The sequence below is a fragment of the Streptopelia decaocto genome (assembly GCF_964273445.1).
Source record: "Streptopelia decaocto genome assembly, chromosome: 2".
Classification (NCBI taxonomy): Eukaryota; Metazoa; Chordata; class Aves; order Columbiformes; family Columbidae; genus Streptopelia; species Streptopelia decaocto.
Genome location: NC_138655.1, coordinates 115,037,305 through 115,062,353, shown reverse-complemented (window position 1 = coordinate 115,062,353; position 25,049 = coordinate 115,037,305). Strand labels below are relative to the sequence as shown.

The 25,049-nt window shown below is 36.8% G+C and overlaps 1 protein-coding gene across 3 annotated transcripts in view; it reads left to right on the top strand.

The window, feature by feature from the left end:
• BBS9 (Bardet-Biedl syndrome 9) overlaps positions 1-25,049 on the top strand; it is a 338,602-nt gene that overhangs the window by 73,147 nt on the left and 240,406 nt on the right. For all 3 annotated transcript variants that reach the window (XM_082045335.1, XM_082045334.1, XM_082045336.1), the window contains 3 exons: positions 1,665-1,760; positions 7,019-7,191; positions 9,329-9,481. In XM_082045335.1, coding sequence (XP_081901461.1) covers positions 1,665-1,760; positions 7,019-7,191; positions 9,329-9,481 — 422 coding nt within the window. The remainder of the gene's footprint in view (positions 1-1,664; positions 1,761-7,018; positions 7,192-9,328; positions 9,482-25,049) is intronic.

Sequence of the window (25,049 nt, the reverse complement as noted above, 5' to 3'; positions counted from 1 at the left end):
TTAAAATAGTATGAAAGATGGTTAAGGTGCCATTTAGGACCAGAAAAAGAAGAACGAATTTGGGTACTATAAAGTGTAATGCTATCAAAATAATTTCTCCTGTAGTTATGTGCTCATAATTGGCAAGAGATTGAGGAGGTAAAAGTTACCACAGGAATACTCTGTGGTACAATGTGATACAATCATAAGCAAACAAAAAAGAACTGAGTATGCATTAGACAAAATGTTGCCACACAGGAAACTAATATCGTGTTACTGTGCATCAGCACACTGAGTGCTCATTGATGGTATTAAATAAAAGTTAATTCAAGCTCAAAAGTGTAGAAAAAGGCTATGAACATTATCTAGGGATTTGAAGAGGAGAATTAAAATAAACAAAATAATTTAGCTTAATAAAGCACAGGCAAAAAATGGAACACAGTTGCCTTCAGTAAATATTTTGTGTCTGTATCATTGATCTAGATGATCTTATTAGCACAAGAAGAAATGAATAAACAGGGCTATAAAGTGATTGTGAATAAGCTCAGTCTGGCAGTGATTAAGTTTCTGAACTTCAGAGGCCGAAGGTTCTGGAACAGTTTTCTGAAAGCTGTACGGGCCAACAACTTTAATATGATATTTTTAAGGTGGAGCTGCATCTCTTTTTTGAAATGCTTTTATAGTACATTTGTCTGAGAGCAGTGGAGTGGGCATGGTTATATTTTTTTGGTAGTATGATTTTCTTCACTTTGAGAGTAAATATGTAATTCCTCTCAAATGTGTGTGCTATGTAATACTTACTTGAAACAGATAAATTTTTTTTCCAAAGGTCTACATTTTTGGGTTTTACTCATAGGGTTCCATTATGGCTAAGCAATAATAAACTTATGGATTTCTGTTTAGACATGCTTTTGAAATACAGCATTATTATTATTATTTTTTTTAACCTATGGATGCGTTGTTGAAAATGTAGCACAAAGCATAGGCCTAATGTGTTCCAGAAGAAGGTATCAAAATCTGATTTCTGTTCATCCCACTTTTATGATATGATCTGTGAAGGAACTTTGGATTCTTGGAGTAATCAATAAAAGTTATGTCTCTTCTGCTCCCCATTTTGCCTTATTTTTAGAGGAAGTTTGAGAGGAGAGGTGACATGCAGTGGTTTGTAAAATACAGTACTCTAAAACGGAGCCGTTTAAGCTGGTATCATCCACTACATGGAATGAAAAGAATGATGGATTTGCATGGACTTTGCAGAGTAGCTAGTTTTAGCAAGCTAGGTGGTGTGCTGTGTGCTGAAAACTGAAAACAGAGGGTGCTTAAACATTTTCATTCTAATTTCCACATTATTTTTGCATAAATACCTGAATTAAAGCTGACCTTGCATTTGGTAAAAGGTGGTTGTCTTTGGGCTGTACACTAATCAGAATTCTTTTCAGATGACAGAGACTGAACCTCGAAGAAATTTGTAGTGTGTTGCTAAGCTTCTGCCTCTGAATGGAGGGAGGGTACACCCAACTACTGCTGATGTTGTTAACTTCTGAGCCTTAAGAAGAGAAGCAGTCTCATCAGATTGCCTTTCCTAAATTACTCATGCGAAGGTTGATGTGTTCCTGGCTGTGGCTTGAGGTTTGTTGAGTAGTGGTGTCAAATTATAGAAAACCGTATTTAATTTTCTCTTTCAGACTTTGTCGATCCATCTGGGGATGACCAGGCAAATGCTCTGGGATTTCAGTTTTTAACTGGTTCAAAAACTACTCTTCTTGCTTCAAAAACATCACGTAAGTGCGATTAGTATACATGTAAAAGCAGCCTCATCATCAGTTAATATATGTAAAGAATGAGAATGTGGATCATAAAAGAAGGATAATCACTGTGTGAGAACTAACACAGGAGTTTCAAAGTGTTAGTAACTGATTCGTATCCTTTCTCTAGTATCTAATAACGTTACTAGTGGAGGCACAACATTTTATAACAAAACAAAAAATCATAATATAGTACACTACAGTGACAATTCTCTGAAGAAACTGGATTTTCTTTAGGTTTTTAGCATTTTTTTTCTTCATGAGTCAACACTGTCATTATAATAATAAAAAAAACCCTATTTTCTTCAAAGGTATTTCAACACCTGTGTTTAGAAGTAGTAATCTACTGAAATTTTGGAAGGGATTAAAAAGCAGGTTTCTAACTCTCCACTGACTTTCAGTAATCCTTGACTTCAATTAGGCATTGTCTAGACCCTACTTGCTTGCTTTCCTACATCGAAATAAATGCCTGTCTGTATCTTTAGATGCCTGTATGTCTTTCTAAGTATAGGATTATGGATCCAATATCCTTCCTATTATGCTTACAGAATGTATGAACATGTGTGTAGATATACTGTTACCTGGTCCAGTTTCTCTTGTATAGGCCAGTTAGTGAATTAAGTAGTCATGTTCCAACCACCAGTGAGTTTGGGATCGATTCTCTTCATTTTGGAGAGTTTATGATCTTGCCCTGTACAACTGCTTCACTTGCTAAACTCTTTCTTGGCATGTGCATTGGAACCAGACCAATTAAATTGTGTTTAGCATTATCCATGCCAACAAGGCACAAAGTCTTCTTTTAATACAGCAGACTAACAAATTGAAAAACTAGAGTACCTATTGTGCATTGCATAGAGTTCAAATGGAACACTGTGTGAATGCTTTATGAAAACTGTTTTAAGTGAGAAATCAGAACCTAATTTGTTGATGTGAAATTCTTTCAACACAAAAATAATCTGCCTCACTGTTTTCAAAAATCAGTATTCATTATGGGTTATATAAATATTGGTGGCGTCAGCTGTGGGCTATGAGATAATATTTAATATCTTTTCTAATGTAATCAAATGTGTTAAAAACAGAAACCATCTGGAGAGTAACTTTCATTGTACCAAGATTCACTTTACATTTCTAAGGTTCAAATTTATTTGTATTGCTTTGTGTACACATTATTTGCATGCTGTTTTATTGTTAGTTTGTTTTTAATATGTGTTTAAATAGTAGATCTTGAACAGTTTAAACTAACTAGACATGCAATGATAGATTCTAAAAGCTAAAGAATTTATAGGATTTATAATTAACATTTTTCTGGATTACATTTTAAATCTTTCATTTGGACTTTGTTTTGCATAGTTGCTAAATTTGATGCTGTGCAAGGGACAAATTTGTGTCTATGTAATGAATGTATTTTAGCTTCTAGTGAGGCTATAACTTTTAATTCCCTCACCCCAGACCCTCAAGCTTTTCCTCTCAGGTTTGTTTATTCACTAGCTAGGAATGACACTTGCAGTCTTACTATAAACTTTCCCACACTGCTTTACTTGTGAAGTTCACTTTACAAAGGAGATTCAAAATATCTGTTTCTCTTAGTGTGACTACTCATTTCTTGTGTCTGGGAATCCTTACTTTAGAAAACAAACAAGTTGTGTGATGCCACCTTCTATGTTAGCAGCCTGTTTCCAGCATCCTCTTAATGTGTTGGATTGGGTTGGGTACAGAATTTCTTAGGAGGGGATTTGCTTATTTGAAATGTTACCTAAGGAAAACCTATTTGGAAAAAATGTAATAGAGTATCCATAATACAAAAGCATTGTTTGGTAGAATTTCAAGATACTAAAATGGTTGTACTTGAGTGGACAGATCTTATATGGAACTAATGAATGCAGATCAAATTATGTCCTCCTTCTTTGTAAAAGTGCTTATGTACCATTATAATTGTGGAATTGTTCTTTAAAAAGGAAATTGTATGTGTCGGTAAATAGTGACTGGCAGTAATGGTGTTTCAGAAACATAAAAAAGTTCATTGGAACTCATCAATCCTTATTTCTGGTTTTCCATGAAAGGAGTTAATCTTTGACAATTGAAGAAGACAACTTTTTCTATATCACTTATCAAATGGACCTTGAGTTCTGAATGGGAAGAACTACATGTAGGAATGAAAGTCTACAGGTTACAGTTGGGTTTCACTGCTGAAACTGCAAATATGAATGATATCTGTTTTGACATGTGTTTTTAGTTGTATTAGCTGATCCATTTTGAACAGTGTAGTAGTTGAAGATGTTACTTCAGACTGTCAAGAGGACTGTTGCAAAGAAACCCATCCTGAAGTTCATTTTGACAGTTAACTCATATTAAAAAGAAGCTTGCCCAATGTAGGTTAAAGTTTTAAGGTGGTGGTTTTGTTTGTTTGTTTGGTCAGCTGGTTTTTCCCTGAAATGTTTTAAAACATTCTTTTAATCATAATATCAAGAAGACTTGACTTCTAATTGTGGTTGGGTTTTTTTGTTTGTTTGTTTGGGTTTTGTTTGTTTGTTTGGGTTTGTGTGTGTGTATTTTTGTTTGTTTTTTATATTGTTGCTGTTGTTTTTGTTTGTTTGTTTGTTTTCTGTTGATACGGGCTTCCTAGCTGAGAAGTGGACTAAATCTTCTAGACTTCCTTCAGAGAACCTGCTGGCAGGGTAATCATACAGGTTGTGCTGGTTGGACAACCTGTTGTAGTGTTAAAAGTCATTGTAACCCATGTTGTGGTTTAACCCCAGCAAACAACTAAGCACTACGCAGTCACTTACTACCCCACAGTGGGATGGGGGAGAGAATTGGCAGGGTAAAAGTGAGAAAACTTGTGGGTTGAGATAAAGACAGTTTCCTAGGTAAAACAAAGCAAGGGATTCATTCACTACTTCCCATTGGCAGGCAGGTGTTCAGCCATCTCCAGGAAAGCCAGGCTCCATAACGTGTAACCGTTACTTGGGAAAGCAAATGCCATCACTTCCAACATCCCCTGCATCCTTCCTCTTTCCCCAGCTTTTTTTACTGAGCATGACATCATATGGTATGGAATATCCCTTTGGTCAGTTAGGGTCAGCTGGTCCCAGCTGTGTCCCCTCCCATCTTCTTGTGCACCTCCAGCCCACACATTGATGGGGTAGTCTGAGAATCAGAAAAGACCTTGACTCTGTGGAAGCAGTAACTACAACATCCCTGTGGTATCAAGACTGTTTTCAGCACAAATCCAAACCGTAGCCCCATAGTGGCTACTACGAAGAAAATTAACTCTACCCCAAACAAAACTGGCACAGTAGCCTATTGGTGCTTCTCAGACTTCTTGTTTTTTGTTTGAGAATTTTCTGAAAATCTGTTCTAATTTTCTGTTACAGAGCTTATTTTAACAAAAAGCTAACACAAGTTGGTTAGCTGTTACAAAAAAAGCACTAGTTTTTTCATTTTATTGCTGTTTAAAGCATGTGTTTAGTACAACTAAAGATTCTCAGTTTTGTAGTTTCTAAATCTAATGTGTCGTCTTTGAGAGCTGGAAGATGATGTAAAGCAAATTACTGCAATGCTCTCTACTCAGGCCATGGTAAAATTAAATTGTGTTTGTATTGACCAACAATGTATGGAAACTAAATATGCATTTTTGGAGGAAATTAGTTTTATCCTTTTTAAACCATTAATGTATTAGATATGTCAGTTATCAATGGACTGACTGTTAATTTGGCTTGAAAACATCTGAGCTGATTTCCCTCAAGGAAAAAATCACTTAGAGCAAAGTATGGCGATACATCCAACTAAGTCCAGCCATTACATTGTGAGTGTTTAAAAAATGGATATTAGGTTAAACGTTATCTTTAGCAGATGGTGTTCTTTTCTTTAACAGGCATGATTTTAAATAAAACTTGCTTCTTTCCTGTTACACTGTAAACAGAATTTGTCATTTGCTGTTCAGTGAAATACGTAACCTGGGAATGATGCCAGTGCTAATGTCAAACAATCTTGAATTACTAATGTTGAGAAAATTTTAAGTAAGTACATTCAAGTTCTAAAGAATTCTGTTTAATTTGATTTACTGTTAACGTTGTTCACAAGGGCAAAAAAAGAATTATTTTATGTCAAACTCCAGCAACTCTTTTTCCTCACAGCTGCATTTTTATCTGTCATTTTGCATAAGGTATTGGTAGATGAGTAATGAAAAGAAATAAGGAACTGTTGTTTGAAAGTGTTTATCTGGAAAAAAACCCCCTGCTATGATTTTCTATAGTGTTGTCCTCTCAACATTTACTTGTTTCTGATTTCCTGGAAACGGAAGAGAATATTGTATAAATGTGGACTAGAAACAGCAAAAATAAAATCTCATCCCACTAGCTTGATAATTTGAAATTCACTAAAATGTGATAAATTAAATGAATTTGCTGGGACAGAAAATGCTGGCTATAACATGATTTGTTTTTTTCACTTAAGTTTCTATGAAGACTTCCATTTCTACACTAAGCCTTTTCTACAAAGCCATAGTGTGTGGATGAATAAAAATCACCATCTACTAATATTGGCTGTATCTGGAGTGACACACAGCACTATCAAATCTGGATGTTTTTGTCGTCTGTAACTAGTTAGAGTAATACTTTTCCTACTAGAAGGTATCCGAGGAAGTGACGGTGTAATAAAAATTATATTGAGTGTATTATCTAAGAACTCAATAGCTGTTTCCAAGACATTCAAGCCTTAAGGTGGATTGGAGTTGGTTTGTTATCACTGTTATCACATGCTTAGGATGTTGTGCTTCTGTCGCGGTCCAAAGTGAATTGAGCCTTTTTCTGCCTCCAACCCTCAGAAAAGCTCATTAAGGTTGTGTTATGGCAGAGAATTGCAGACAGCCTGTTGTTATGACTTGATATCATCCAGTAATTCTCTTGTTTCCTTATTATGGTAGTTCTTGGTTTTTATTCCTCATGAACAGGCCCATACTCTAAAGTAAGTAGTACTGAAGCAATAAATATTTTCCTTTTGTGCTACAAAATTGCTTGTTAAAGTTAAAGATAGAGAGTATTTAGGACTGAAATCAATAAAATACAAGTATTTATTTAACACTAATGAATGTATATCTCTTATGCAAATCTCATATAGATTTCCGATACAGTTAGCAAGTTAAATTTGTGTCTTATCTAAACTATGGTGTGTAGAGAATGCATGTCACTTTGCATGTGTGTTTATTAGTCATGCATTTGTTCTTGTTTACAAAGAACGATATAGGATCCAGAGTGATCACTTAGAGGACCTTTGGCTGATAACAAAAGAGCTCATACTTCGACTCGAAGAACATTTCAAGAAGCAAAACTGCAAAGATTTTGCATGTACCTTTTCTGGTTCAATTCCCCTGCAAGAGTATTTTGAACTAATTGATCAACATTTTGAGGTATGATACATCAATTGTATATCATTAATGTTCTGCTAGTTTAAAAAATGTTTGTATGTTAGTACTAAGATTAATCAGGTTGTAACTATAGCTATCACAAGCATCGGGCTTTCAGAAAATAGAAAGTTGCAGCTAAGATAGTGCTGTAAAAAGAATAATTTAGTTTTTAACATGTGGAGTATGCCTTGCCTCTGAAACAGCCCTTGTGATTAGCAGAGCGCAAGTACCTCGTGTGCAGTCTGCAAACAATACAAATTATGGTACTAGTATTTGTCCTTCTGCTCACTTCTGCTTATACAGAAGCCATGGGTTCTTCATTCACTAACATTATGTTAATAGTAAAATTGTTTCTACAATTTGTCCTTAGTTTTAGGCTATTTTACTCTTCTATTCATTATAATGAAGCCAGAAGCAGTTTTTCTTTCTGTATCATCACAGCAAATACGTGTGAAGTCCCTTCAGATTTAAAAAAAAACTGCCTGCCATTGTAGAAGTACCATTGGAAGCTCAAAAAAGCTTACCAGACCAGCTATAAAATAAATGTAATTCCTTTTTCCTGTTTAGTCGTGCAGATGACAATTAAAAATGTCCAATAGTTCAGCTAGCTTGTAGAAATAACTAAAAAAATACATGTGCTCCTTCTCCCCTCAACTGTATAGTAAAAGAGAGAAGAGCTATTTGAAAATTCCTATTAAACTTATGTAATGGACAAAAGCAACAACACATATATCTAAGAGTGAGAAATGCTATTGGATATTCTTCCATGCTGCCAAATTTTCTGTGAGGTGGAGCCATCACCACATAGGAAGATGCAAGTTCTATTTGGGATATTTTATATTTATATATTTATATTTTATCTGGGATTTTTTTTAAAGAGTCAGCCTACATCCAGGTCTGTCTCTCAAGCTCACGGGTAGTTATTCTGTTAGTCTTTCAATTTATTTGAAATTCAAAGAGTTTAGGGTTTTTTTTTTTAATGACTGGTATCGTAGAAATGCCTTAAACATAGGCTTCATTAGATTGTGTCACAAGCTTAAATACATTGAAGTTTGAAATGTTGGTGTGATTGCTGGAATGCTAATTTAGGATCTAATTATGTTGTAGCTGGCTATTTTGAAGTTTCTGAAATTTTACAATAATTGTATGCTCTAAAAAGTATTAAATGGTCTATCAAGGGGAACCATATGCTCCCATCCCTGTTAGTTTCAACACACTATTTTTTGATGGCTTGGGAGAATGTTGTCTGAGATGTCCCTTTTTTCCTCCTAGTTTCAGAAAAGCAGCATAGTGTTTCTTTTTTTTCTGAGCTTCCCTGAAATGTCTCTCATAACCATGTACTGTCAGAATAGTATGTTTTACTTATTTTTAAATAGAATATGTTTTGTAAACTTAGGAAACTTATTTTTTCTGCTCATTTTGGGGACCTTTAAAATGGATGTGTCATAATACTCACATCTGGAAAGCTGTGTGTCTTGATGTGTCTTCTGATAACGTCTGCTAGTTGCACCATGTCAGCTGTTCAGAGGAGTCCCAGCTTTTTAAAAGACTTATTTATTGATTGTTGTGTTAGAGGTGTGTGCTGGAAAATGGTAAGGTAATTAAAAGATAAAAAAGAATTCTTATTACGTGGGCATTTGATGTACAGCGTTGTTCAAAGTTTCGTGAACACTTCAAGGAAGTTTGTTGCCATAGCTGATCTGAATATATAAAAGGAAAAAGAATTTCACTTCATAAAAAGTCGATCATGATATGCAGAATTTAGTACTCCTATTCATACTTAAGGGAATAACCATTTACTTTACACTGCAATTAATATCAAGTCAAATAGAAGCCTTGAGATCCTGGTGGTGGAATTTCATTCTTATTATTAGGCTTCTTGATGAGATACGCATTCTCATAGATTATTGTGGCTGTTGACAATTAGTTTTTATTTCAGTGGAAAATGTTAATTCTGGAAAATTTTAATAAGCCTCATGAGGAGTGTAAAATTTGAAACTGGTATAAATGACATTGTCATATTTGAATAAGGCACACTCTCCCCCAAATGTCATTCTCCGATTTCATTTGGAATGTGCATACATAATGTATATGTCCATATGACCCTTAACCTGGATTCTTGAAAACCCTTAAATTGCAGCTACGTCTGAATGCTGAAAAATTTCAGGAGCTGTTATCTGAAAGGGCTGTACAGTTTCGAGCTATTGAGCGGCGATTGCTGACACGATTCAAAGACAAAACTCCTGCTCCTCTTCAACATCTGGACACCTTGCTAGAAGGAACTTTCAGAGAGGTCAGTACAGTTTGATTATGAGCCCAGCCTTTCTTTATGTTGTTGGTAAAATTTAGCTTAAAGCACATAAGCTGTGCTTTCCTGGTTACATTTACTGTCCAAGCGACCAGGAAGCTGTAATTTGTTTAACCTAATATTCCCTGTAAATTTCCAGATGATTTGCAATAGTTTTATTTAATCTGCAACCACAAAGTCTTTACTCCTGGGTCGCACCAGCTTGACAGCACATCATTCTTTCCTAACTGATGTTGATAGTGTAAATATTTTATAGTTCATGTGAAAATATTTTATAGTTCATAGCTTGTGTAAATATTTTATGGTACACTGTAAACTAGTGGAATCGTTTGGCTGATGTAACATTCACAACAGAATTGTCTGAGGCTGACCATGTCCTTCCTCATGGAGATTTTATGTTCTAATCATATCAGAATGTGATAGCCGCAGAAGAATAACGCTTTAAAAAATTTCATTCCTAAACCATCCCCATACTGGAAGAAGTACACAAGGAATAAAACCATTTTCCTTCGTTTTCCTGCCTCAGCCCTGCATTGCTTTAGAATAACCCTTTCTAAGATGTTACTTTGTGTGGTTTGTGCTTTTCTGTTGGAGGATCTGATTTTGCTTTCTAACATGCCTTGTTAGAGAAGCTGACTTACAATTAGATTCCTTGCTGGAAAAAAGACTTACCTATATGTGCTGTTGTATATCACAACAACTAAAAAAAACAAAGGTATTCAGGAAATTTTTTTTCCTTACTGTTTGCTCTAAGAAAACTTTTTTTCTAAATTGGAGAAAACTGCCTTTAATTTTTTAATTGTACATGAGTCAGCCTTGCTTTTATTTCAGTCTTTACTGTGAATGAATTAACTATGAGATGGTTGAAATTTGAAAGTGGGGATTTTCTGGTTATTTTAGGAAATACTGGGTACTGTGATTGATGGACAATTCCTTAACAGTTTGAAATGGCATGACTAAATAAGCCCTAACGATAAACAAGAGTGAGTCTCTTGAGTCTGCTTTTGCTGTGTGCAATTGTTGCCTTTAAACTTAAATGCAACCGGGATGTGCCTGACAGTTTTCTTATGCCATTGAATTGAAAGATGAGTTCTGAGAATATGACAAAAGTCAGGTAGTTTAAATAGATGTGTATCACAGAAGCTTATTTTATAAGGTACTTCAAAATTAGATTGGTGATTTTCTTAACAATTACTATTGTAAGCTTTTTTAATTAGAATTGGTGTAGTTGAAAGGAGAACGAGTAAAAAGATTTATTTCCAGAGAGCAAATGCTCACATCTTCTACATTTGTTAAAACTTTACTTTAGGCAAACTGACATTTTTCTTGGTAGATTTCCTTTGTCGTTTTCTTTTGTTCATGTGAATCCCCTTGCAACAAAGAAATGTTATTGTTAGTACGAACAAAAGTATAGTAAAATAGTAATTATCATAGAGACTCCACTGCTGCATATGTTGTTTTGAAAGTGAGAGCTGTGGTAGGATTTAATATTGTCTCTTTGCTATGTGAGTGAAATGAAATTACTTGATGATGCATTTCCTATTTTAAAGAAGACCTTGTTTTCTTTAATTCAGTATCATCGTCTCTCTTTATTTGAACAAGTACATTGAATGCAAATAGTTGAAGTATTCAAAATACGGTACATGTGTTTTCACTAAAGAAATAATGAGGCTGGATAAATGTGGACAGTGCAAAATCTCACTCCAAAAAGTCTTTTAAGCGTGTGGCATTTTTGACATTGGAATTAATATGTTTGTATTTTTGAGAATGTTGCTTTTCAGAAGAATTGTTCAAACATGTTATCTCTATTTTTCCATTTGGAAAGTTGTCTGTTCTGAGCACCATGTTTGTGTTTAGTAGTTTTCCTAATGCAGAATGCATTCCATGGAGAATGATGATCCACACCTTGTAGACTTTTAGTGGAATGACTTTTGTTTGCTTTAGTGGAATTTGGATTGAACCCTGAATATGTGATGTAGAATTTTGAGGGCTTTTGTAATAAAATAGATATGATAAATCTCACAATAAAATACTATGTTAGAAAATAAATAGATATTTATTCTCTCACCATTATCTGAGAATCTCAGCTCCTCCCTTATGTTAAATATTCTTAAAATGAAAAAAAGAAAAATTTGGATTGGTTTATCCACTTGTTTTTTCACCAAAGTAGTTGTTATGTACGAAGAAAGGATTTGTTACTTTTTATACTGAGTTTTGTAGTCAGAAGGGAAATGTATATGTTTTAGTTTTATCGTGTATTGCAGATCCCTTAATCTAGAACAGGAAGGAATTTCCACTCTAGTATGAGTATGTGACTTTATTATTCTTTTTAACCCAGAATCTCCAGGACTTGGGCTCTATATGAGTTATATTCTTAATAGAATAACTATTATAGCTTGAGAGTTTTTTAAAATTGAAGCTATGATGGTATAATCTTTCCAAATCCACAGGGATATAATGGTTCCTCCTATTGTTTTCCTTATTTCCCTGCATCAGAACAGTTATACAACAGATATATAACCTTTATGTGAACAGCCTTTTAAATGTGAATCAAATAGTGAATATTCAACTCCTGTAGTTTCATTGCCTATGTGTGACACATACCAACTTTCAACTTATTCTGTACAGTTTCTTTGCCCACTTGCAAATTTTCATGAACAGCTGAACTGATTTGAATTTTATGACTGAAGTAGACTGTAAATATTAATTTTCAGATATTCAAGTAAAAGTTGTGTTTGTGTGATATGTAGTACATGTACAATGTGTGTCAAACTTATAGATGCCAAACCAGGGAAATTTAATCAAGATGCATTTGATCCTCTGGTAAAAAACATTTCTATGCATGAAGTAAATTTTTGTTTTAGTCTTCGTACATTACCAACAAGGCAGGATGTATTTAGTGCTACAATATAATTACTAATGGATTTATTATGAGGACACTTTAGCCTTACTCTCATCTTCACAATTAGGGAGAAATGTATAAGCAGGCATCAGTGTGTGCAATGATGAAAAGCTAACTTTTGGTTTTATAGTCCTGTTTAGTCTTTTCTGCTAGAATTTATCTTTCTGAAGTGATATTATAAGTCTAAATAGGGTTGGGTGAGTATTAACTACAGTTAACAAATAGTGACATCAGGTGTTCTGTTTTGGAAGGAAAGGAAAAGCTGCTAGATGTGTAGTAGCCTTGTATATTAGAAAAAAAATGTTTTCCTTATGATATTTAGGACTGATTTGTAGGAAGGTACCATAAAAATAATGGAAAAATAAATTTGCAACAGATGCTATTCATATGCCTATGAATTAATTTATTGATCTCTGTTTAAAAAATTACCAATGCAATTGGAGATGCTACTAGCTCTTGTTCTAAAAAAGGTATTTAATTAGATAAATTTAAAAGCAATTGAACAGTAGTTGAGATTGCATAGATGTTTTGTAGTTTAAAGGACTTCAAATATGAAATGAGATTGCAGAAATTTTTATGGTAGCTGTTGTAAACAGCATGTATTCTGTATAATGCACACTTACTAGAGACATGTTATTGCTTGAACATGTAGTTTAATGATCTTTAATCTCTACAATGTGTTTTCTGTCATATTAGAAAAAAATAATAATATGGCAGGAGCTGCAGGTGCTTGCACTGGAATTATAGTTTTCATGCATCGACTCTTGACATATATATTTGGGTTTCCAGGTATGAGCTGGAATTAAGTGTCATAAAAATCAGGTGGTTCAATTTCTTATTTCAGCTCCCATGGATTTTATCCTAGTGAATCTAAGCAATGCTAGCTGTGTCTAGTAAGCTGTGTTTAACCCTGTAACCGTGGTTAGAAGAATGCTGCAGTTATGTTCTTTTAGGGACGGAGGAAGAGGGATGAGCTTGGAATGTGGGCTGGAGTTCTCCTAGGACACTAACTGTTGCTTAACCACTCTTAAGTACTTAAAACGTGAATCTGAGACAAGATTGAGCAGTTCAAGTTTACAAAAAAATCAATTTTGCCTTTCATGGTATTACAGTAAAAGGTAGCAAAATTAAGACAAACCATGAAGCAAACAGATCAGTCCTATACCCCCACACTTCCATCATATGTAGTAAGCATAGCTCACTTCCTATTCTTTGATGCACAGTTCTTCAGGTTTCCCCATGTACTGAGGCTTCTTCACACCCACCCTGTAATACCACTGACTTGCTTGAGGTTTCTAATACTGACATCTCAACTGTTACCCATTGCCCCAGCACCCCTGTGTACTAGTGCTGACTGGCAGCAGCCACCTAACCAGGGAAGATAGATGCTGTCCCCTGTCTCAGCAGAAATACTGTCTCTCCCTTCCCAGTCTGCTAATTTAAAAAATATCTAGAGGAAATTAGTGATTTCTGGATCTTCGTGTCACCATAAAATTTTGTGTGGTCATTAGAAACAACACTTACTAGGGATTGACCGCTAGAACAAGTCTGACAAAATAGTCAGCACATGCATAGCCTTAGACACCTAGGCTTAATAACTATTTGTTCTACCACAGTGGGTCTTTATTTTTGATTGGTGATACATTCTAGGTTTTTTTTTTTTTTTCTAGGTATATTTTAGGTAAATTTGAGAGCATCTTGCCATTAGGAAGAGTGCATAACACACTTTTCTAAACAGCACTGCTAGAACTAGCAAATGCTGGAAGTTTATTCCCTTTATTTTCTCCTAATTCAGCTGTTCTGTCATGGTCATCTTACTCATGTTATTACTGAATAGCCTGTCTCGCAGAAATACGTGGCTGTAAGCAGCAATAAAGTGACTTACAATGTAATTTTCAGATCTTTGTCTGTAAACAACTACAAGTTGTCCAGTTCATTCTGCTCCCTGTAGTATATGGTGTGTATTAATCTTGGATGGTCTTGCTCTTGCGTCTTGTGAGTTCTGCGTATGAATTGCAGCTTGAAGAGATTCATGCACATGTGAATTTTTCATATAAAGTCTCTGCCTAAAACAAGGGGAAAAGTATTCAAATAATCTTTCTGATTTCAAGGGGTGCTTGTAGGTTACTGTTTACAGGGAATAGGAACACAGTTCCTACAGGGTTTTTTTCAGTGTATTCTTCCTCATCTGTTCTCCTTTCAGCATTCCTGTATTGTTTATCTTGTTCATATAGCTAGCAGCACTGGAAAGTGTAGCATTTCGCCATCAGTCTGTTAGAAGCGGTCAACAAGCAAAATTGCTTTCAGGTAGAGATATCACAACTCCTCATTTAGAATAAAGAAGTCAATTCCATCAGGAGGATGCATTTTAATTCTTTACATGGCAGTAAACTGTGTAGGAATTTGTTGCCTGTGACTGAGAAAGCTTTATCTGCATGTGAGGCGTTATAGGAATTTAATAATTCAATAAGCTAAGGCAGTCTGTTCCCTACCAAAGGGTTTCCACTTGCTCTGTGGTCTGTGATCTGAGCTGTCTCTCACATATACAGCCCTGGACGTTACTTGGGAATCTCAGGCATTCAGTAGAGACTTCTGGAGAAAGAGATGAGTTTTGTGAAGGATTTGGAAGTCAAATGTCTCTAAACGAATGCACTGCTTCTTTTAGTTAGTAATATCATAGGAGTTGCCATTTCTTTTTCAAATGGCAGTTTTGAAGAAAGATGCTGCTAATATTTTCAGAACTTGATGAACTTCATTGCACAACTATTTCTTTGCTATAGCCTAATTTAAACAGAAAGATGGACCATGTTGTTTTTGAGATGGAATTTAAGCGAATGTGCTATGAATTAATACCAGCTGCTAAAACTTAGGACTGGCCCACCGTTTCATTCCACAGCACAGGATTGGTATTTACATGTCCTTACATTTGTTCATTGTTTATGGATGATTTTATTGCAATTGGTTTGATCCTTTTGGAGCCCTTTAATCCCATGTTATTTTCAGAGTGACATTGAGTAGCCATACTGCATGACAGGATCTATTCTAGTCTTGAAAGCTGCAATTTAAATAATAAAATCTAAGGCTAGCTTTGTAGTATTCTTTTTCTCAAGGAAAGAAAAAAAATTAGAGCACTTCATTGAAGCATGTAGGATCTGAGTTGCAGCTTTGTTTAAGTTTACTCTAAAATACACACACAGAAAGAACATTCAGCTCATGTTAAAGTGTTAACTAAATGTTTTTTTGGAAAAGCATCCAAAAAGAGTAAGCTATGATACAATAAACTTTCAAAGCTAAATGTATGGAGAAAAAACAAAACTTTTGTATCCATGGACATAATTTAGGAGGCCATGGGAAGTGCACTAAATATTTGTGCTTCTTGAGGTTTCAGCAGAATGTGTAATTAATCTGAATTTTGGACAGAACTTAAAGGAACTGAGTTAGAATCCCTTTGAGCACATCTTACTTAACAAGACAATTGTGAGGAATTTTCTCTTTTTTTTTGTGGTTTGTGATCAAGCAAGAGTGTTGAAACCTTGTCAAGCAGTATTTTAAGCATTAAAATAGTGTCCCAGTTTTTGTCCATTTTATAGTATTTAGTTTTGGTTGTAAGTGTTTATCAAGACTGACATAACTAGTTGACTCTGAACTGTATCTTCCGAATCATACAATTTCCTCTCTGAAATTTTGGCACTTAAAGTGAAAACCAATATTCCAATTAACAGTTGACAAATATCAAAATGTAAGCATATTTTGTCCTTCTTGTCTAACACTTTTGATCAGTTTTCAGAATAGATCCTTACCTGTTTTAAACCGCCATTATTTCAGAGATCCTGATTTAGAAGATGTGACGTTCTGGCTCAGTGTTTAAGGGGCTTACCTTTGTGCCTGAGGACATTGTCTGCTTTGTCTGCATTCAGCACCAGCTAGATGTGAATGTGATGCCATCTAGAAGCTTTGCACCTGTGCCAAAGTTGAACAAAACCCACACTAATGCACCTTCTTCATAACCCTGCCCTAATGTAGTTACGTTGCTCCCAGTTGGAGGTGGTTCACAGTCTCGTGTCTTTCAGCGGAAGTGGAACGATTCTGTGATTGCCCGCACTCTCCTCTGCACATCTGTGCTAACCTTTTGCTGTCCTGTTGGGTGCTGTGATGAGCCGAATTGCAGGTGTTTTCTGTCTTTTGGTCTGTAGGCATGCGCTCTAGCTTCAAACTTGTATCTGGTATCTGTCTTGCTCAGAGTTTGCTGGAGTCCAGTTAATTCAAACTGGTGACAGCATTTCCAGCTTTGTCCAGATCTTGATATGGAATTTCTCCAGTACTGAAGATATGTGTATCATCTGACACTTAGAGTAAATTAGAATTTTTAAATGTGCATATGCACATGCATTTTGTTGTTAGACAGCATGAAAATTACAGCCGTTTGGAAAACAGAGCCACCCTGATTGGATGTTTCTGAGTTATTTTAATTGCTTCAGCAAGAGATTTGGATCTTGTCACTGCCTTTTGAAAGGAAGCATGATCTCTCCTCTGCCTCTATTTATTTATTTTCTCTTTTATCTACTCTCAGAATAAGATTCCCCCAGCTATCAAATGACATACTCCCATTTGATTTTTGGATCTCTTATTCCTGGGACTTGTTTGCCGACTCATGTGACTAAACTGACTTCCCTATAGTCAGGTGGGGTTTTTTTGTTTGTTTTAGTGAACTGGAAATACTGGAGGTTAGTAATACTCAGTGGTTTCAGGCTGTTAGGTGGAGTAATTTTTTTTATATTTCCACGGTTACTATAGCACAAAGATGAAGAGTGTATCGAAGGCAAATATCTTTGCCCTCCTTAGATGAGTGCCTGTGGACCAGAATCAGAGGGAAGTCCAACAAGGCTGACATCCTCGTGGGTGTCTGTTATAGACCGCCCAACCAGGACGATGAAGGAGATGAATTATTCTACAAGCAGCTGGCAGATGTCTCAAAATCGACGGCCCTTGTTCTTGTGGGTGACTTTAACCTGCCAGATATCTGCTGGGAGCTCAATACTGCACAGAAGAGGCAGTCTAGGAAGTTTCTAGAGTGTATAGAGGACAATTTCCTTCATCAGCTGGTAAATGAGCCTACCAGGGGCAAGACCCCGCTAGACCTACTGTTTACAAACAGAGAAGGGCTGGTGGGAGATGTATTGGTTGGAGGCCGCCTGGGGCATAGCGACCATGAAACAATAGAATTTTCAATACTCAGAGATGCAGGGAGAACCGTTAACAAAACCTCTACTCTGGACTTCCGGAGGGCAGATTTTTGCCTATTCAGAAGTCTAGTTCAGAGCATACCCTGGGAAACAAAGCTTAAAAACAAGGGGGCCCAGGAGGGTTGGACATGCTTCAAGCAGGAGGTTTTGAGTGCACAGGAACAGGCTATACCAGTGTGCCGAAAGGCTAGCCGGCGGGGAAGACAACCGGCTTGGCTAAACAGGGAAATTCTGAATGAAATCAGAAATAAAAAGAGACTTTACCGACTGTGGAAAAAAGGGCTGGCTACTTATGAAGAATTTATGGAAATAGCTAGATCATGCAGGAAAAAAATCAGGGAAACAAAAGTGCAATTTGAAGTTAATTTGGCCAATTCTGTCAGGGATAATAAAAAGTCCTTCTTCAAATATGTTAACAACAAAAGGAGGGGCAAGGAAAACCTCCATTCTCTGTTGGACTTTGAGGGAAATATAGTTAACAAAGATGAGGAGAAAGCTGAGGTACTTAATACCTACTTTGCCTCAGTTTTTACCAGTAAGACAGGTGGCCCTCAGGACAACTCATGTCTGGAGGTGGTTGGCAGAGATAGGAAGCCAAATAGGCCCCTTGTATTCCAGGAGGAAATAGTTGGTGATTTACTGAGCCATCTGGATCCTCACAAGTCTATGGGACCAGATGGGATCCATCCTAGGGTGATGAGGGAGCTAGCAGAAGAACTTGCCAAGCCTCTCTCCATCATCTTCCAACAGTCCTGGCTCACTGGGGAGGTCCCATATGATTGGAAATTGGCCAATGTTACCCCAGTCCACAAAAAGGGCTGCAAAGCTGACCCTGGCAACTACAGGCCTGTCAGCCTGACCTCGGTGCCTGGCAGGGTTATGGAGCAGATCATCCTGAATGGAATCACACAGCATCTTCAGGGTGGACAAGGGATCAGGCCCAGCCAGCATGGGTTTAGGAGGGGCAGGTCCTGTCTGACCAACCTGATCTCCTTTTATGATCAGGTGACTCACCTGGTGGATGAGGGGAAAGCTGTGGATGTGGTCTATCTGGGCTTCAGCAAGGCCTTTGACACTGTCTCCCATAATATACTCCTGCAAAAGCTGGTAGCCCGTGGCTTGGACAAGTGTAGTCTACGCTGGGTTAAGAACTGGCTGGAGGGCCGGGCCCAGGGAGTGCTGGTGAATGGGGCTGCATCTAGCTGGCGGCCAGTCACTAGTGGTGTTCCCCAGGGGTCAGTGTTGGGTCCAGTCCTGTTTAACATCTTTATTGACGATTTAGATGAGGGGATTGAGACCATCATCAGCAAATTTGCTGATGACACCAAGTTGGGAGGGAGTGTTGACCTGCTGGAAGGCAGGAGGGCTCTGCAGAGGGATCTGGATAGACTGGAAAAATGGGCTGATTCCAATGGGATGAAGTTCAGTAAAGCCAAGTGCCGGGTGCTGCACTTTGGTCACAACAACCCCCTGCAGCGCTACAGGCTGGGCGCAGAGTGGCTGGAGAGCAGTCAGACAGAAAGGGACCTCGGGGTACTAATTGACAGGAAGCTCAACATGAGCCATCAGTGTGCCCAGGTGGCCAAGAAGGCCAATGGTATCCTGTCCTGTATCAAAAATAGCATGGTCAGCAGGACAAGGGAAGTGATCCTTCCCCTGTACTCTGCATTGGTGAGGCCACACCTGGAGTATTGTGTTCAGTTCTGGGCCCCTCAGTTCAGGAAAGACGTTGAAGTGCTGGAGCGGGTCCAGAGAAAAGCAACACGACTGGTGAAGGGACTTGAACACAAGACCTATGGGGAGAGGCTGAGGGAGCTGGGGTTGTTTAGTCTGGAGAAGAGGAGGCTTAGAGGTGACCTCATCACTCTCTATAACTACCTGAAGGGAAGTTATAGCCAGGTGGGGATTGGTCTCTTCTCCCAGGCAGTTAGCAATAGGACAAGGAGGCATGGGCTTAAACTCTGCCAGGGGAAATTTAGGCTGGATATTAGAAAGAAATTCTTTACAGAGAGAGTGGTCAGGCATTGGAATGGCCTGCCCAGGGAGGTGGTGGACTCGCCGTCCCTGGAGGTTTTTAAACTGAGATTGGACATGGCACTTAGTGCCATGATCTAATAAACGGACTAGAGTTGGACCAAGGGTTGGACTCGATGATCTCTGAGGTCTTTTCCAACCCAGTCGATTCTGTGATTCTGTGAAAGAAGAACACATCTTACCGTTTCTCTCCTTACCTCATGTCCATCTACTGATTTAGGAAGCTAGGCTTTTTATTTCTGTCCTATAATCTACTACATAGGTCTAACATCAAATAAGTATGGACATTACAAATATTTAAATAAACTATAATTTTCTAATATTTTGAAAACATAGGTGCTGTTCTTTGCATTATTTTAATACTTCCAATGCATGGAGCACTTAGATCTTTGGTGGTTTCTGGTCAGTGGCAAATAAACCTCATTGTGTTCTATTCACTAAAACACATGGAATGTCATTAAAGGTCCATTAACTCTTTGTTCAAGCCCCTTAGCTCTTTTCCTTGCTTATTAATTGGTTGATAAAAATCTCTAAAGTGATCATTAATGATTGAGTATTCTCTCCAGGATCCTACTTTTGACACACATGGCCTCAGGAACTCTACGTTTTGGGAATGATTCATTGCTTGATTAGTAATGACTTTTACCTCAAAGCAAAACCATTAGGGTTTATCATGCATGACTCAGAGGCTATATATCGCACCCGCTCCTGTAATAGTCATTTTCCCCAGATAATGTCAGTGAGAACTACACCCATAGTATAAATTAGCTCTTTTTTGGCTTGAATAAATATGCTGTTCTTTGGAGGAGTTATATTTAACTTCTGTTGTTTTATTGCTCTTTCTGCTAAATGTAGTTTTTTCGTAGCCACTAAAAGTAGCTTACTGGCTATTACATATAATTAAAATTCTCTATTTTACTGGTGTTCAAATAGTGTTATGTTTCTGTTTCTCTAAGACTTATTTAGCTTTAACAGTGGAACACTTACAATGTCATCAAAGCCCCTTTTTTATTAGAAGATGTGTTCCAAAAATGTCTGAAAGTAGTTAGCTGTGCTTAGGAAGCATATATTAAAATTGCTGGCACAACTCTTCTGTATTTTGGTCTGTGGTAGCAATTACTTGCTTCAGTGTGGGGCAGTCTTCAGGTCAGCCAGCTCGTGGGACAAATAGGTAAAATTGCTCTTCTTCGTTAAGGTATTTTGTGGAGGGAGTTAGATGCATGTGAAAGCTGAAAACAATGCAGCCATCACAAGAGGAAGAGATTGGATGTAAAGTGTCCATATATGTGTAGATATGGCAAAAAGTGCCTCAGCTAGGGTCTGCTGGGCTGCATTCAGTCTGGCCTGTCACATTTTCCACAAAGGAGGGTTTCAGCTACACTGTGCTGCGTCATACAGGCCTATCTATGGAATTACTCCCCTCGAGCCTGTTAACAGCTGGGTTGAACACCCGCTACTCCATGCAAATCACTAGTGGACCAGAGGTATGACTTTTTTTTTCTTTTCCCCTCTTTTTATTTTTCTCACTCCACTCTTGGTGCTGTTCCCACTTTAAAGCTGTTGCACCAGCGTGACCTGCCATATTATTCCCCAAGCTTTGATTCAGTCCTCAGGGATACCAGCAGATTGTGCCCTCTGGTGCATAAAGGCATTGGCAGCAAGTGATTTGTGTTACTTCTTCTGATGTAAATGTTCTTTGACACTTCTTGTGACATTAGTTTCATTGGCTAGTGCCTGTTTGAAAGGGAAAAAACAATATTGCTTTGTAGGAGTAGATCTTGTATCCTCAGCCTAACATGAGCTCACCAGACCATATATGAAGGATTTCTATAGGGACTGAAAGAACCTGTGTGCATTTGAATGAGTGAAAATGGAGCCAGTTGGCTACAATTCCACAAAGAAAGGAATACTGCTAAGTCTTACTTCTTTGAGAGAAATGTCATATCTGATAATCCGAAATATCAGATGCCTGTGCTGAAGCATAAATCATTGACAGGCCCTTTCACTGGAGAAATGTACTCCATAGGCAAGAGAGGAAGTGCTATGTAGTAGTGTTATCAAAACTTGAATAAAAAATTGATACCGTCTTCATAGAAGCATGGAAAACACTGCTATTTCATACTCCCTAGAAAGTTTCCTATATCAGCCCTGTAATTATGCAGTGCAAAAGCATTTGAGGCATAAAAACTATACAACTGAGAACAACTAGTGAGCATATGTATTGGAAGATACAATGGTTACTTTGCGAGTTTGAATACATGATCTTTGTGAAATAGTTTATTTAAATTGAGTCCAGCTGTGATGAATTAAGTGAATATTAAATTGATATTGTTTTCAGTTCATTTCTGCATACAATACTCTGAATATTTTTGGTGGCTTCTGGTGTAATTTTAATAGTTTGCTTTTGGGTGGCTACTGTACTTGTTTTTCCAGTGTGTACATGGGTGCTGTGCCTTTGGGTAGCTGAAATAACTTTGAAGTAGATAATTTTCTGGTGTAAACTTAGGATAAGTGATACGGATTTCTTTGATGTATGACTTATTATGATTTTGCATTGTGATTGGATGGCAGGTGTATGTTGATTTCAACTGCATGCTGATTAAATATTCCAGAAACTTTGTTACTCAGATTCAGTGACATGCTTGGGTTTGTGTCAACTTATATGTTAATTATACAAACAACTAAATAATAAGGAGAAGAGCTACATAAGTCATGTAATTTAATAGCATTTTATGCCAAACTCTGATTTGACACAAAAGAAAAAGACCTCCCTCCTCCCTAAAAAATCCCCAAACCAAAACACATACACACAAAACCCCACAAAACAAAATAACAAACCAAAACCAAAAAACCCCAAAACTGCTGAGAAATAAACATTTGAGGGCCAAATTAACTAGATTATTTACTCATCTAATGCTTGTAGATCTTGGTGTGAGTTGGGTACTGAAGTGGATTTGGTTACTGTTGTATCTTTACTGTAAACCCAGCAAAACCAAGCTATTTTGTCTGCTCACTCAATCTAAAACCATTTTACATCAATCCCTGCAATGACTTATTTCCATTAACCTGTAGAGAATGAGCATCTAAATCACTGTTCTGTTGATCTTGGATACACTTACAGGTGTGACATTTAATTTAGTCACTGATGGTAGCTGGCCCAAAATGGCTTGTATAGACCATTATAGACCAATGTCAGAAGTGGGAATTGACTTCATGTCATTAGTCCCCTGCTCTGTCCAGTACATCTAATACTGCTTACCTATTTCTTGCACACTTCTGATCAGTTGAATTAGGATTCTGCTTGGTATTACTTACCAGGGGCAGTATAGTAGTGAACTATGGATTCCTGAAAAAAAAAAAGTATAGACACTTTATTAAAAAAAAACCCAAACTGTTTCTTTGTGTGTGTGTTCCTTTCTGTCAGCTCAGAGCTGCTGCTCTAGCCACTACCTCTCTGAGGAAAAATGTAACTTGTGTGGTCATTCTCCCAATTTAGATCTTTTTAATAAAAGGTACAGTTTATGTTGGAGCTAAACTGTTGGTTAAGCCTGTAAATTGACAAAAACAAAAGGGAAAAGAACTTTCTTCTCCGTTTCTTCTTGCCAGTTGGCATCTCAACAGTTCTCTTATGTTTCAGTTGTGCTTAACTACTAACTTCCACAGAGTAGGTATTTCTACTTTGTGAAGCCTTTAATTATTCTGTTGTGGATAATTTAAACCACTATGAAAAGGAAAAAGGTGGTTAATGGAGGAAAAGTTGGTGTAATGAACAGAGGAGTTCAGAAGTCAGGCAGGAAGAAGACAGTAATGAGGAGTATCATAACTACAGAGGTATTTATTTTAAGGCTTTATTAAATATCACGTTCTGCCCATTTTGCTTGCCTTGAGTTCTTTGACAAAGTTTTGTGGCTGCCATTTTCTTGGTTTAATATTGGCAATTTGTTATGGATACAGCCTTGTTGTTATTTAGACATCTTAAAATCAAGTGTTTGCTTGAGTCCCTTGTTGAATGACCAGGACACTGAAATGTTGAAGTGTCAGGTTTTGGCCATAGCAGCTGTAATCCATGTTTTCCCAAAAAGCCTTTTGGTCAACCTAGAAGACATTATACATGGGTACTGAAGACTACACTTTTGAGGCTAAATTCCTGTAACATGGGCAGGAGAAGTGGAGAAAAAGACATCATATCACAGGAACTGGATTTTTTGAATGATATTTTTAAAGGAATCATTCCATTTCCCTTTAGGAAATGTGAAAGTATTTGGCATGGGTAACATAATTTTTATCTTGTTCATTGTTTATACTCCTAAAGCCAATCTTCTTAGAAAAAGCAACACCTATTAAAGGCCTTTGAATTCAGAGTCTTTCATGTTACAATGTATCTATTTACAGCTGTCAGTAGGCTCATAATATATTTAGCTTGAAGAGGTTAACAAGCATACCTTAGAGTGTTACTTTTATTTTCTGTTCTGTGACACTTAGCAAAATCCCATTATACAACTGAGTAGTATTATAATGTTAAAATGTTAATTTGTTCTGCATTCCGTTAAAATTGGATTTTTTTTCTTGTGCATTGGCCCATGCGTTTTGTATAAAACCTATAATTTAAACACTACACCACAGAAATGCCCTAAATTAGTAACCTTTTGCCTTTGCTACCTCAATTACCTCTCATTATTTAGTACTTAAAGAGCAACCTCTAGCTATTGGTTAAATATTTGCTAGCTAATTAGATTTGTCATGTTAAAGAAAACAGTAGCCCTTGCCTCTGTTATAGTTTGAATGGGGTTTCAGAGTTTTGAGAAAATTCCACGCTTTAGTGGAAAAGTAAACCTTTTGCATGTTCCTTATTTTGTTCATTTCTCCTTAATAAGCATTTCGTTGTGCATTAGTTGTCTGTTACATTCCAAGAGGCAACTGAATGTCTGTGTTAAAATAAGTATTTTCGAAAAGACCGTTGTGTTTCAGTACATTCTATGTCTTCTAGCTACATTTATTCCTTTTAGTTTTCATGAGCAACTGATACACTCAAATTATTTTTTTATTGTGGAAAAAATGAATCAGATTACTTGTTGGCTGCTAATAGATGTCTTTCAGATTTTTAACTCCTCTGGGGAAGAAGTCTGTGTTGTTTGATCAGAATCATGAGGAATATAATTCATTAAAACATCTGTTGAATTGTCTTTTCTGACAAATTTGAAGACCATTTCTCCTGTTTACCTTTGTTTTTGTTTTCTAATTCTGTGCAGAAATTATAAACTGCAGACTTTATGAACAGCTTGCAGTTTGGCTTAATCTTCAGTATTTTATTCACTTCTACTGGATTGTAGTTTTGCATTTTATTTTGCTTTACCTTTCACTATTTTTCCTTTGC